Source organism: Taudactylus pleione, unplaced genomic scaffold (genome assembly GCF_031769625.1).
Source record: "Taudactylus pleione unplaced genomic scaffold, aTauple2 ptg000282l, whole genome shotgun sequence".
Taxonomy (NCBI): Eukaryota; Metazoa; Chordata; class Amphibia; order Anura; family Myobatrachidae; genus Taudactylus; species Taudactylus pleione.
This window is the reverse complement of record NW_028284684.1, coordinates 6,834,652-6,848,892: the sequence shown is the minus strand read 5'-3', so window position 1 is coordinate 6,848,892 and position 14,241 is coordinate 6,834,652. Positions and strand designations below refer to the sequence as shown.

The 14,241-nt window shown below is 45.9% G+C and overlaps 1 protein-coding gene across 1 annotated transcript; it reads left to right on the top strand.

Moving 5' to 3' along the window:
* Positions 1–8,707: 8,707 nt before the first annotated feature.
* FZD10 (frizzled class receptor 10) lies at positions 8,708–11,831 on the top strand. The gene has a single exon (XM_088482163.1). The coding sequence runs from the start codon at positions 9,263–9,265 to the stop codon at positions 11,012–11,014; it is 1,752 nt and encodes a 583-aa protein (XP_088338289.1). The 5' UTR covers positions 8,708–9,262; the 3' UTR covers positions 11,015–11,831.
* Positions 11,832–14,241: the final 2,410 nt, after the last annotated feature.

Genomic DNA, 14,241 nt, shown 5'->3' with positions numbered 1-14,241 from the left:
GCACCTGTAGTGCCACTGTAAAATAGTTTCTCTAATTCTACACTACTATTAGCAGCACACCCACAGCCCAGGGGTACTAAGCCTGGGGGGCTCGGGAGAGAGGGGCCCCTTTATTGGGAGGGTTCCCACCTCCCCTGAGATCTCTGGCTTGGGCTGACAGGCTTGGGGTGATAATGCTTTGGCCAGGGAGAACCAGTGATCTCCCGGGTCGGATTTTGATCCGGTGCTGGCTTTAAATATAGGGGGACCCCTGCACAATTTTTTTCCCCTTATTTTAAAACCAGGACTGGCCAGCTGGGTTCCTGGGTCCCCACACTTGGAGGGGCCCCCACTAGCAGTGGTGCAGCCTGCACCCGCCGTTAGTGTGCCTGCCACTAGTGTAGTGTAGACCGCAGTGAGTGCGGCAACACTACACAGCTCCAACCACACAGCCGCCGGCGGCAGCTGTGTGATGATGGGAGAGATGTCATGACGCTGACGTCTCTCCCATAGTGTAGTGGAAGAGCCGGGTCTCGGAGCGGGCAGCGGCGGTCGCGTCAGGAGCAGGGATTCAGATAAGTTGTGATTTTTTTGTCTGTGTTTGTAAAAGGCACTGCATAGGGGTTGGCCGCTACAGGGGGCACTGCATAGGTGGGCCGCTACAGGGGGCACTGCATAGGGGGGCCACTACAGGGGGCACTGCATAGGGGGGCCACTACAGGGGACACTGCATAAGGGGGGCCGTTACAGGGGGCACTGCATAGGGGGGGCGCTACAGGGGGCACTGCATAGGGGGGCTGCTACAGTGGTCACTGTATAGGGGGGCTGCTTCATGGGGGTGCTGGGGGGTGCTACTAGGGTCAATGCATAAGGGGCTCCACTGTATAGGGGGGACTACTACTGGGGGCAATGCATAGGGGGGACTACTACTGGGGGCACTATATAAGGGGCACTGCCTGGGGGGGCCACTACTGGGTTTGGGGGCACTATATAAGGGGCACTGCATAGGGGGACCACTACTGGGGGAACTACATAAGGGGCATTACTACAGTGGGCACTGCATAAGGGGGGACCATTACTGGAGGCATTGCATAAGGGGCACTGCTACTGGGGACATTGCATAAGGGGCCCCCACAAGTTTGTTGCCCAGGGGCCCCCATAGACCTTAATCTGGCCCTGGTGGTGTGTGTGTGTGTGTGTGTGTGTGTGTGTGTGTGTGTGTGTGTGTGTGTGTGTGTGTGTGTGTGTGTGTGTGTGTGTGTGTGTATGAGAGGATGCAATCGGGAAACCGGCTGCCTTAATACCGACAGCCGGCTTCCCGGAGAGGGTGACATGCCGGGCGTCTAGATGTAGACGCCTGACATTTTCCCGACGCCGGGAGACAGATGCCCGGCATCCCGATCATAGGGATGCCGGGCGCAGCTAGCTGACAGCCGCGGGGGGGAGGGTTAGGTTTAGGGCACCCGGGGGGGACTTAGGGTTAGTCACCCCCCCGGGAGGGTTAGGGTTAGGCTAGGGGGTGGGAGGGTTAGGGTTAGGCACCCCCGGGGGGAGGTTAGGGTTAGGCTTCCCCCCGGGGAACTTAGGTTTTGGAAGCGGGGAAGGGGGGGTTAGGGTTAGGCACTTAGAGGGGGGATTAGGGTTAGGCACTTGGGGGGGGGAGGTTAGGGTTAGGCACCCCTAAGGAGGGTTAGGGGGTTAGGTTAGTTTATACTTACCTTAAGGACGACCGGGATTTCCAGCACTGTCGGGCTTCCACTGCCGGGAACTCTGCTTCTGTCGGGCTGCCGATGCCGGGAATCGAACCGATTCCGTGTATGAGTGTGAGTAAAGGGGCAGATCCATTACCTGACTTTGTAAGGTTTTCGTCGCATTGTTCACAAAGTCGGGTAATGGATAGACGGCAAGGACCGGCGATGCGCGTGCACCCTGGGTCCTTGCCGTCCCCGACTATCTACTGAAGATGCCCATCAACCTGATGACGCTCGTCAGGTTCAGCGTGTTCAGAAATAGGAGGTCGGGCTCCTGCACTGAATGACGTTCAGTGAACACCGTTCAGTGCGGGCACCGCACCTTGGTCGATCTGAAAGTCTGAATGCTAGATGTTCAGTCTTTCAGGTCACCTAGTGGATAGACCCCTTAAGTATGTGTAAGTGTGTGAGTGTCTGTGTGTAAACCGTGTGTGTGTGTGTGTGTGTGAGCCCCCGCGGAGGCAACAGCAGGGAGAACTACATCTCCCAGCAGCCCCCTGACCTCTCAGCAGCCCCCCCTCGACTGCCAGCAGCCCCTTCTCCAGTGTCCATGTGATATTTTGCTGAGAAAACCTTGCTCCAAATTGAATACCCCCCTAATTCTTCACCGTCACCACAGATAGGGTGTTACACTACTAATCAATTTATAAATGGGCCAGACATAGATTTGCAACTTTTAAAGGAGGAATGTCAATGAAATCGGATTCTTTCCAGTGTTCCCCGAGGCACACATATTATTCAGTGCAAGTCTGTGCAAGTCCCTCTCTCGCAAAGGACAGCTCTTATCGAGAGAGCTGTCCTTTACGATTTTGATGCAAACCAGCATTATTAACACCGGCATACATGCGATGAGTGGTGGGATGCAGTAGCGTCCCTCCTCGCGGTGTCACCTGGTGCGGGGAGGGATCATGCCAACAAAAAGGGGCCATGGCCACGCGGTCAGGGGGCAGGCCATGCGGTAAGGGGCGGGGCCTCACGGCCCCAACCCTCATGGTTTTTACTGGGGAAGGGGGGTGCCGGAGGTGCGGACTGCCCTGTTTGCAGTGCCGGCACCCTCACAGTGTCAAGAGCCGAGTGCTGCACTTAATGCTACAGTGCAGCACCCTGCTCCTCTCACTGACGGGAGTCTGCACCTTGGTGTCACCCCTCAGCGGGTGACACCCGGGTGCGGCCCGCACCCCCCTTGTGAGGCCACTGGCAGGATGCATCACATGAAAATGCAATGCTTGATGCATTCCGCCCATGGTGTCTAAAGGGTCTTATTGTTTTAGAAAAACTCAGGACTGGGAGCAGTGGTCCTTTGCCAGTGGTGCTACTGCCACTTCCCATACATATCCACTGGGATTATTTACATGGTCGCCATCAACAGGACTTCAACCATATGCACATATAATGCAACAGGTACCCTATACTATAGCACCTTACACACTAGACGCATCATTCAGTTTAATGCTCAAAATGTAGCACAGCAAAGAATAAAATAATGAGATTGAAATAAAAACATGGAAATAAGTTTAGAAATGTGAATGGTATGAATTGAATAGTACAAAGTACAGGACATTACACCTCGTAGTAAAATATGCACCTTCCTCTGTCATACTCTGCATTATCCTTTCTGACATCAAAGGTATCAAAGCTGTTTAACTGCAGAATACAATTATGTCTGTGCTCCAGCTAAAGTAAAACCACACCACGGATTTTCCGTCATGCTCAATATCCTGGTGCTGCTGATTTATATTTGACTTCTCTTTGGCTTGTACCTGTTAAGCACACAGGCTTAACACTTTACAGAGCCAGAAAGACCTGGTTTCCACCTTAATATTATAAAGATATTTCTGCACTAGCAAGAAAAAGGAAGGTAGGCTACAGTATACAGGAAAGGAGAGGAATAATACATTCCGGGCAGTGAAAAGGCTAATGTGCTGTGGAAGAGAGGGAATTTAATCTAATTTAGTTGGAGGGTGTCTGTCTGTGGTATTGTTTTTGGGAGTGTGGGAAGAGAGGAGTGAAGCTTCACTAGTGAATGGTTCCTCCTGAGCCAGAAGCAGTGGGGAGTCCCTAAGACTCCACTGATCCAAAGCCAGCCTATGAAAGAGGGATTAGAGAAATGTTCTGATTTGCAATTCACACTAATGCACCCCGCAGAACCTTTGGTAATATTTCAAACCACATTTCAAGGGAATCACCATTAAAGTGACCAGCTAAATTGTCTGAGAAGCAGCACGGTATAGGCCAACCATCCATTTCATGACCTTAGTGTGCCATTACTTCACTACCTCCTACTGAACTCAATAACCAGCACAGGAGTACCATCCTGACCGTGCCAACTCTACTGCATGCAGCCATTCCCTGATATCACAAAATAATTACTTTGTAACACTTGTTGTCAGACTTGAAAAATGTTATTGTTATTAACATTCCAGTGCTCCATATAAGCTGCACAATAATTTCCTCCAGTGCTAAATAATAATGCGGTACTAATAAGTTACATACATGTAGAGAATAAAACAGGTATTTTGCAATACTTTAAAATATCACACGTGCTAACCAATAACCTTGAACACATGATTCCACACACAATGAAGTGTACTGCAACTATTACTGGGACTAGGTGAGCTTTATATGTGCATTATGCCTTTGACAAATCACACCTACAACTGTGACCACAAGAAAGCTGTAACAGTTCCAGAGTGTGAATGAAGATGTTAAATCCAAGATTTAACTAACAAATAGCAATATTTTTAAGTGGAGCAAGCCACCTTTACATCACATCTATATAATGCTACTTTTCAAACATCTGATTATACTACAATATCTAACTGTAGCAAATTACAATAAGATATAGTCATATTTGTGGCAGAGACAAGGCAGCCATACATATAAATTATATAAGAACCAATGTTGTGCTCTCAATGACCCATTGTCAGGCAAAGCAAAGATCATTGTTATTTAATCTGATTATTAAAGCATTAGAGATGAGAAATACTCCATATATTTATTGAGGGTTGTATAACTTACATCACATAGCCCCCTGATTGCTTTGTAACAAGAGCCCCTCTTGTGCAAATTGCCAAACAATATTTTTCTTGACCTTGACAGTTTTAATTAACTTGTAACTTTGCTAAACCATGATTTACCTTGCTTTTACTGTGAAAGTGTCAACATAACTCTTCTCCAGGGAGCTGGGGTTTGTTACTAATCCTTCTGCACAACACCCTTGCAGCAGCAGGGTAAATGCAGCCTGACTGTAACACACACTGAACAAACATCAGTCTGCTATATGCTACAGATCCATAACTAAAGCATTGGAGGGGTTACTTACTGTCTGTCTGCCTGTGATCTGGAAACATTACATGCTGGTGCCGCATTATGTCTACAAAATATTTAGCTACGGTTTAAATTTTTACATTCCTCATTAAATATTCAGTTTGTAAAATATTCTCTCATTGAGAGTTATATTTTCAGGGCCTAGAGGTATAAACAATTAATGGCACTTCTTCAAATATTTATGAGTGGGAGAGAGTGTGTCTCCTCTCACAGATGCGGCAATGAGTTGCCATTGGAAAATCCTGTTTAATTGCAAAGTTTCATTAAAAATATAAAATCTCCACACTGGAAGTGTATAGGGTCTAATAAGATTTCCCATTAATTTAAACATATCGCTATTCCCACAACGAAGTGAATGCTTTCTTTTTCCCCTTTCATCCGTGCTTAAATATGTAAATAAAATGTCCAAAGTCATTCTTCAAAGAAGACAAAAGACATACTAAAGGCAACCATAAAATTCTTTCCAATTCTCCATAACATTTGCCAGAGGGGGGTGGCAGGCTGCAGCCAAGGGTAGCAGCAGGGAGTCGCAGCGGCTCTTCTTAAATCCCACACGCAGGAAAGCCTTGCTGAGTATTAGGTATACAGGTCTGCTCCCACTTGCTTATTTCCCTAACTCCTGTATTCGGTTTAAGAAAGGATAAGAAAGAGATGACAATTCCCTCTTCTCTGGATCACAATGATGCTATTTTAAATAATAAAAAATAATATACCACTGATATTTATATCTGAACAATGTATATAATGTAATAAAGAAATAGACTTGGAAAAAAGTGTTCTTTAATTGGGTGTGGATAAAAACAGATCTATACAAAGTATATTGAAAAAGCCGGATACACAGTAAATTTACACACACACACACACATGCACACTCAGACCCAGAAAAAGCCAAATCCACACACACACCTAGAAAATCTATATTTTTCAATAGACTTGTCTATTTAGCAATAATGGCGATATTGGGTGCCTATTTATGAAGCCATTTTTTACATAAAATTATTCAGAAACTAATACTAGTACTAATAGCACAGAACCGGTATGAAATACCAATGGCTGAATATCCGCCGATTTTCATACCGACGCCGGAAGTCCAAAGGAAGGACATCCCGACACCGGCTGGTAAGTACTCTCTTGCAGCCCCCGGCCAGTCACAGAAGCTGAAGCTATGCGCGTGCGCAGTGTCAGCGCTACCTGAATAGCAGAAAACATCTTGCTCTCTACAGTGCGATGTTGGAGTCAGGCACTAATAGAGAAGACCATTTTGTTATTTGTTTCCACATGATGTAAGTGAAATGTTGCTTACTGAATAGAGCCCATAGTATGGATCTGGCTTATTGGAAAGTGTAAAATGAATATGGATCCTGCTATTCTGGATGTGCATGTGTGAATTTATTGTATTCCAGCGCCGATGCTGACTACCTCCCATCAGCGATGGCAGGAGATAGGAGCAGAACGGAGGGGGCACAGGGGCAGGGGCAGGTAGTCAGGAGGAGGTGACCAGTCATATGCACTGAGCTTCTCTGATTGGCTGCTGCCCGTAAAGTGGGCGGGGAGAGCTAGGCGTAGGTGGGGAGACAGCTGTCTTCCCTGCTCTTCTCCCCTAAGGAGGTACATTACGCCATCCTGAGATGGAGAAAATCTTTTTTAAAGCGAAACGGAAAGCTGAGCTTTCCGTGCTTCTATGAATTGCTCTCCACATACTACTATATACGGAAGCAATGTGTATACTTAGCAGGGGCACCGCTGGAGAAATCTCAAATTTCTCCCTGGTGGCCCCATCTATGAATAAGGAGAAGCAGTAAAAAGCCCTTTTATCACTAAAAAGAGCTTTTCGCTGCTACATGAATAGACCCCTGTATCTCTTACGCCATCTATAGATGGCGAGAGGGATGTGGTCCCCATTGTCTGCAAAGGGGACACAGCAACAGCCTTTCTGGCTTCAGCGAAGCCTTGGAGGCTGAAATTGTCTTGCACATGTGCACACAGCAGCCTGTCGCTGGCAGCAATAGGTTGCCAGCAACAGAGCTCAGGATGCCACTGAAGATGGGGGCGTCACTGGACCTCGATGGAGGGGTAAGTAATGTTAAATACCAGTGGCCTCACTGTTAGTACCAATGCAATACTAAATAAAATATGCTGCTGGTAATAAGCATACTTGTTAAATGGGCTCCTCAGCTTTTTTGGGAGCGTAAAATTAGTGTGGATCAGGCTTTTCTGGGTGTGCGTGTGTCTGAATTTAATGTAGAACCGGCTTTTTCAATATACTTTGTATGGATCCAACTTTTTCAATACACTTCATATGGATCCAGCTTTTCTGGGGTTGTTAAATTAGTCTGCATCTGGCTTTTCACTATAGTATATATATATATAGATCCTTCTTTTTTAATATAGTTTGTATTGCTATGGAAGGATCCTGCTTTTACCCTATTCCTGTTTAATTCACAATACTTCACAGTAGGCTGGATTTAGGGCAGACTGGGTGTAACTGAAGCTTTCTTTTTTTTTTTCTAATATACATACCCTTTAATGTGTGTTTTATCTAGGATGGAGGGTAATAAAGAGGGTGCATGTCTTCTGAATCAAAGTGACCATTGGTAGATTGAGAGATAATTAAGATAATCGTGTAAGATTAGTTTGACTACAAATGGATGTCTTTGAACAGCACAGGCTGATGTTTGTCCTAGTGATGTTACTGATAAGTGTTGGCTCTGTGGCAAGGGCAGGGTCTTTGCTTCAATCTAAATAAACATTGTCAGCATCTCTCCTGTTTCACATGCAAACAGCAGTTTTTCTAGTTTGAAGTCTGTTTGTCCTCCCCTTGCATCATCTCTGACACTGTTATTATCAGGAAAACCAACAGCTTTCCTCTTGGAGGGGTATCAGCAGGAGGAGGGGAATGTTTCAGACAAGCCTTTGTGAGTTCATCAGTCTGTCCCCTACACTTCTTTATAATAATGTGGCAGAGTAATTCAATGTGCACTGGGGGGCTGAGAAACTGCAACTGTGACTTTTCTATAGATGATATGTGATAGATGATGCCACCTTCCGAGACTGGGTCAGTAGGGCAATTAAACCTCTATCCCAGAATGTGCCCTGCTGGCTCCTATGCAATGCATAGTTCTTTGTGTACTGGAAAGGTTGGTGCTATGGTCACTGGACAAAAAGAGTAAGATAATATGAATATATATGAGTAGCAGCTACCTTGGGTGTTTTTTTTAGCTGTGGATGTGCATTAACTCTTCTCTTGCCCGAACACTCCAATAACAATACTGCCAGTCAAAAATAAAATAAAATCAGACTGAGAACTCTGCAGGCTCAGTGGGTGAGGGCTCATTCGGAAACAATGAGATTTTATAGCCCATGAAGCTAGTTGTACAAGTGGTCATAAATTGCAGCTCTTTGTGTTCTCCGGCACTAAACAAATACAGAATAAACAGGTTCAAAAGCCAAGTGTTATGTTTACTAACAGCGGGGTGTGTGAGTCAGCTACCTGCCCCCTCCCATACTGTCACCTGCCCCCTCCCTTACTGTCACCTGCCCTCCCTCACTTCCTACCTGCACTTGGGAGAGCTCACTTTATAGACACTTTAAGAACTTCCCCTGGGAGGGGTGAGGAGGTGGGATCGGATCTCTGTGCATGGGGTCCTGTGCAGGACTACAGCGTCACCTTTCTCATGCAAAGCAGACGCCGTGTGCAGGGCGGGTCTCTCCTTATCCCGGGACACAGCCCCCAAACAGCTGCTCCGGCTGCGGAGAGAGCCGGGTTCAGTCAGTACAGGCTGCCGGCGCCGATCGTTCACATCCGTGGAAGAGGAAGAGTGCATATCGAAGCCGGCACATCGCTCACAACCTGGGTGGAGGAAGAGAGACAGAGCCGGGCACATCGGTCACACCCGGGCAGGAGAAAGAGAGGTAGAGCCGGGCACATCGGTCACACCCGGGCAGGAGAAAGAGAGGCAGAGCCGGGCACATCTCACTACCAGAGGCAGCTGCTGGTCCCAGTCATGTGCGCTGAGGAGCCTGTGCCGGCGCTGGGGGGACTCTGATCGCTCCCCAATTACAGCACTGAGCAGCCTCTGCCCCAACTTCTCCTCATCCTCCGGGCATCCCTGCAGCTGGGGCACACTGTGGGCACGTTACTCGCCGAGAGTTATGTACAGGCTGTAACACTGTCATCCAAGCCTGTTCCCCTGCCAGCTCCGGACATGGCCATCACAGCCCCGCTCCCCCGGTCCCCGCTGCTGCTACTACTGCTGGGGGTGCGCCTGTGCTCGGGGATCAGCTCCATAGACGCAGAGCGGGGCGGGGACGGCAGGTGCCAGGCTATAGACATTCCCATGTGTAAGGACATCGGCTACAACATGACTAGGATGCCGAACCTGATGGGACATGAGAACCAGCGGGAGGCGGCCATCCAGCTGCACGAGTTCGCCCCGCTGGTGGAGTACGGCTGCCACAGCCACCTGCGTTTCTTCCTCTGCTCCCTCTATGCCCCCATGTGCACGGAGCAGGTGTCCACCCCGATCCCCGCCTGCCGGGTGATGTGTGAGCAGGCCAGGCACCGCTGCTCCCCCATCATGGAGCAGTTCAACTTTAAGTGGCCGGACTCCTTGGACTGCGGGAAGCTGCCTAACAAGAACGACCCCAACTACCTGTGCATGGAGGCCCCGAACAACGGCTCTGACGAGGCGCCCCGGGGCTCCAGCATCCTGCCCCCCATCTTCAGGCCGCAGAGACCCAGCAGTGGCCACGAACCGCAGCCTAGGGACACCCCGGGCAGGTCGCTGTGCGAGAACTCGGGCAAGTTCCACCACGTGGAGAAGAGCGCATCCTGCGCCCCCCTCTGCGCCGCCGGGGTGGACGTGTACTGGAGCAGGGGGGACAAGGAGTTCTCCTTCATCTGGATCGCGGTCTGGTCCATCGTCTGCTTCTTCTCCAGCGCCTTCACCGTGCTCACCTTCCTGATAGACCCGCAGCGCTTCCGCTACCCTGAGCGGCCCATCATCTTCCTGTCTATGTGCTATTGCGTCTACTCCGCGGGTTATATCATCCGCCTGTTTGCTGGGGCGGACAGCATCGCCTGTGACAGGGACAGCGGGCAGCTCTATGTCATCCAGGAGGGACTGGAGAGCACCGGCTGCACCATAGTCTTCCTCATCCTCTACTACTTCGGCATGGCCAGCTCGCTGTGGTGGCTGGTACTCACCCTGACATGGTTCCTGGCTGCCGGTAAGAAGTGGGGGCATGAAGCCATCGAGGCCAACAGCAGCTACTTCCACCTGGCGGCCTGGGCCATCCCAGCTGTGAAGACCATCATTATCCTAGTGATGAGAAGGGTGGCCGGAGACGAGCTGACCGGCCTCTGCTATGTGGGGAGCATGGATGTGAATGCCCTGACTGGCTTTGTTCTCATCCCCCTGGCTTGCTACCTCATCATAGGCACTTCCTTTATCCTCTCCGGCTTTGTGGCTCTTTTCCACATCAGGAAAGTGATGAAGACAGGGGGGGAGAACACTGACAAGCTGGAGAAGTTAATGGTCCGCATTGGAGTGTTCTCGGTGCTGTACACCGTCCCTGCCACCTGTGTGATTGCCTGCTACTTCTATGAGAGACTGAACATGGACTACTGGAAGGTCCTGGCCACACAAGACAAGTGTAAAGTGAACAGTCAGACCAAGACCCTGGATTGTACAATGACCAACTCCATTCCAGCTGTGGAAATATTCATGGTGAAAATATTTATGTTGCTTATTGTGGGCATAACCAGTGGGATGTGGATATGGACTTCCAAAACCTTACAGTCCTGGCAGAATGTTTTCAGCAAGAGATTAAAGAAGAGGAGCAGGAGGAAACCTGCCAGTGTCATCACCAGCACAGGGATCTACCCAAAAAAACACCCGCAAAAAAATCACAATGGAAAGTATGAATCAGCCCTGCAGCCTCCCACCTGTGTATGAGCAATTGGGAAGGGGGGGGGTCTCCTAAACTGCATAGTCTAGCAGCAGTCCCCTCTATAAACTTGTTTTCTTAATCAGCAGGATGGAGCAAGCCAAGGGAACACGATCACTGTACAGAAAAGACATTAGGGGAACTTGAGCTGAGCTGCATTTATTCAGTGGAACTCTGTCAGGACTTTCCATGAAATGCCCACTTACATTACTAATTTGTTTGGCCAGATGTAGAAAGTGAAACCCGATTAAAGATGAGTTACATTTACCGAACTGGTCTACATATTATGTATTACTCGTTCTATAGGACTGCCTGACCTGTATGGCTCTGGAAAGCCAGCTGTTTCTCTAAAGACATAACCAGTCCTGTCACTGAGAAATAAAGTGCAATATTTATTTTTTTCCCCCACTACTTAAAAGGAGTAACATGTAGGTTTCTGCAAGCAGGGCAACAAAAGAGGACCCTTGACAAAAGAACTGAGAGGTCCATCCCTCGGAAGTCTTTTAGTCCTAGCCTGTGGCTTTTTAATGGAAATCAAGCCAAATGTTATACACGATGGGACTGTTTGGTTAAAAAAGAGATGGATCAATTCAAAGGGCTTATTGACTCTTTCTATTGTGAAACAAATTCTAGCCATGAATAGATCAAAAAGCACTAGATACTGAAAAGGGAAACGTTGTATATTGTGTTGCTCTTTGCTGAGTGGGACAAGCACAGTTGTTTTTGTTGTACATATATACATAAATATATATATATATTTGTAACATACAATTATTTTTCGTGCTCTTCTATTTTATTATAAAAATAAATAAATAAAATAATGTTCTTTAGTGTGAGAAGTTTGTGAATTAATCAGCTGAGTGTCCCTGTTCATGGAGTGTCCCTAAATGATTATGTTGATGTCCTTTCTCTGATCAGGTCTCCATTGACTTTTACTGTCCTTCTCATTCTGCATCTAATAGGTTAAAGGTGAGTTGAAGTTCCCTTCTGGTAAAGTCCAGACCTTGACACAATATACTGGGTGCACTTTAAGGACTGTCCCTGTTACAACATGATATGGATAGGCTTTTAAATACTTTATTTTATGTCTCACTATATTATATATGCTTTCAAAGCCTACAGATCATAAACCTGAGATTTGGATGACTTTCTAAACTGTGAAGTATCTTCAAAGGAAATCTCTAGTGTATTACAGAGATGAATAATCTGTTCTGTGTTGTGTAACACAACAATTGGCTTTCAAAAGAAACAGCTTTTCATTTAAATAGCAAAGACAGACAGAAAAATCCACTGAGAACATTTTGGTCAGCTATTGAATTATCTTTCAGCACTGGTTTGCAGTCTCCTATCAATACCATGTAACATATCAGTTTCATATTCTGCTAAATTTAGCATCCGATGCTTGACAGGAATATAAAGTTTGCCCATGTAGATTTAAATCCGAAATTAATAGGAAAAATGAATTATTTCTTTATATTAGCCTATATGTGTATGTTATTTTTAACATACACATATAGACTTTTCTATAAGTTGTAATTAAGGGGCACAGTCAGTAGGCTTGGCAGTCTGTGGGGTGTGCTATTACTATACTGATGGCACTATGCTACCATCTGACACCATGAAATGTATGGGATGGTTGGGAGTGGCACTGAAGACATCACTTTTCACAAGCAGGTTTGCAGTGACTTGTCTAGCCCAGGGACTATTTATATAGATAATTTAACCTGTTGCATATAATATGCCAAAGTGCCTGGGGAACTACAAGTACTGGGGCCCTCCCCCATTCTAATGTATGACGCTAATGAATGCATTCAGTTTGTTAGATCTTAAATGGGAAGAAAAAAGTGTTTTGTGTGCAGTGCTGGAAGTTCCAACAGATAATCCTGTTACAGCTCATCCCGGTGGATGGATAGAAGGGTATTTCCCTAAGCCTCAAATGTTCAAAGACAAGTTTCTAAATAAGCACAGGCACTTATATCTGGGCTACTATATCCAATTTGTTACATCCTCTAAAGCAGGCTTAGGAAATCAGTAGCCTTCCAACTGTTTTGGTACTACAAATCCCAGCCCTGCCACTACTTTAAAGACAACCAGCAATCTAAGCAAACAGCAAACTTGCATTTTTGTGTATATTCACTATGTACGCAGTGGTTATGAATATTCAGCAGACTATATATTCTTTATGGTTCTAGGAACATTAAAATAAAAAAAAGAATCTGCTGTAGTCTTTTCTATATTTTATTTGTCATTAAAAATATTTTCAGGGTGCACACCTTAATTGCATAATGGACTATATATTTGTTCTGTTTGTCTTTCATTTTGCAATACCAATTAATTCATTCATTTTTATGCATATTTAAAGACATTCATAATTACATATCTTCTAGCTGACTATAGTACTTTTGGTAATTATATAATGCACTTCATTACCTTATTCCTTAGGTTACAACCACCCAGTTCTACTATTATTATCATTATTATTATTATTATTATTATTATTATCGTTTATTTATATGGCGCTACTATAGTTACATTTCATTATAAAAAGCCATAACAGCATTGTCACAATCCAAAATACTATATCAACACTGTCCATGTACTCCAAAGTGTTTTGCTAGGCAATGTCTCAAGCATAGGAAGCTTATTTTATTTATTTATTTATTTATTTATTTATTTATTTATTAACAGTTTCTTATATAGCGCAGCAAATTCCGACACGCTTTACAATTTGAATCAACATTAACATTATACTGGGTTGTAAAATACATACATACATAAAAGACATACATAAGGGTAAGAGGGCCCTGCTCGCAAGCTTACAATCTATGCTATTTTGCATAGAGATGCATTTACCTATCCATCTATATTATTTCACATGTCAGAAAATACAGTTAACACTGGATGGCATTAATATTGTAGGCATTTTTGTTAACAGTATCTTGTTAAACACAGGTAATTTTGTGCTGCTAAATGTACCAATCTTTGTACTCAGTAGTGTTTGTGTGTGTCTCGTAAACAAATGAACTTCCATAGAACAAACATAAAAATTCTATCTCTCACATTTGATTGACATTTACAGCACTTATGAAGAGAAAAAAACTGGTTGACCCGCTTTGGAGTACAGTAGTTCTAGTGGTCTTCAGTAGCGGGTCGGCCACTGTGTCTTTGAATGTGGTAGTGAGCAGCCAGAGGAGCACCTAAGTGCTGTAAAAGTTATGTAAATCTCAAAGCTACT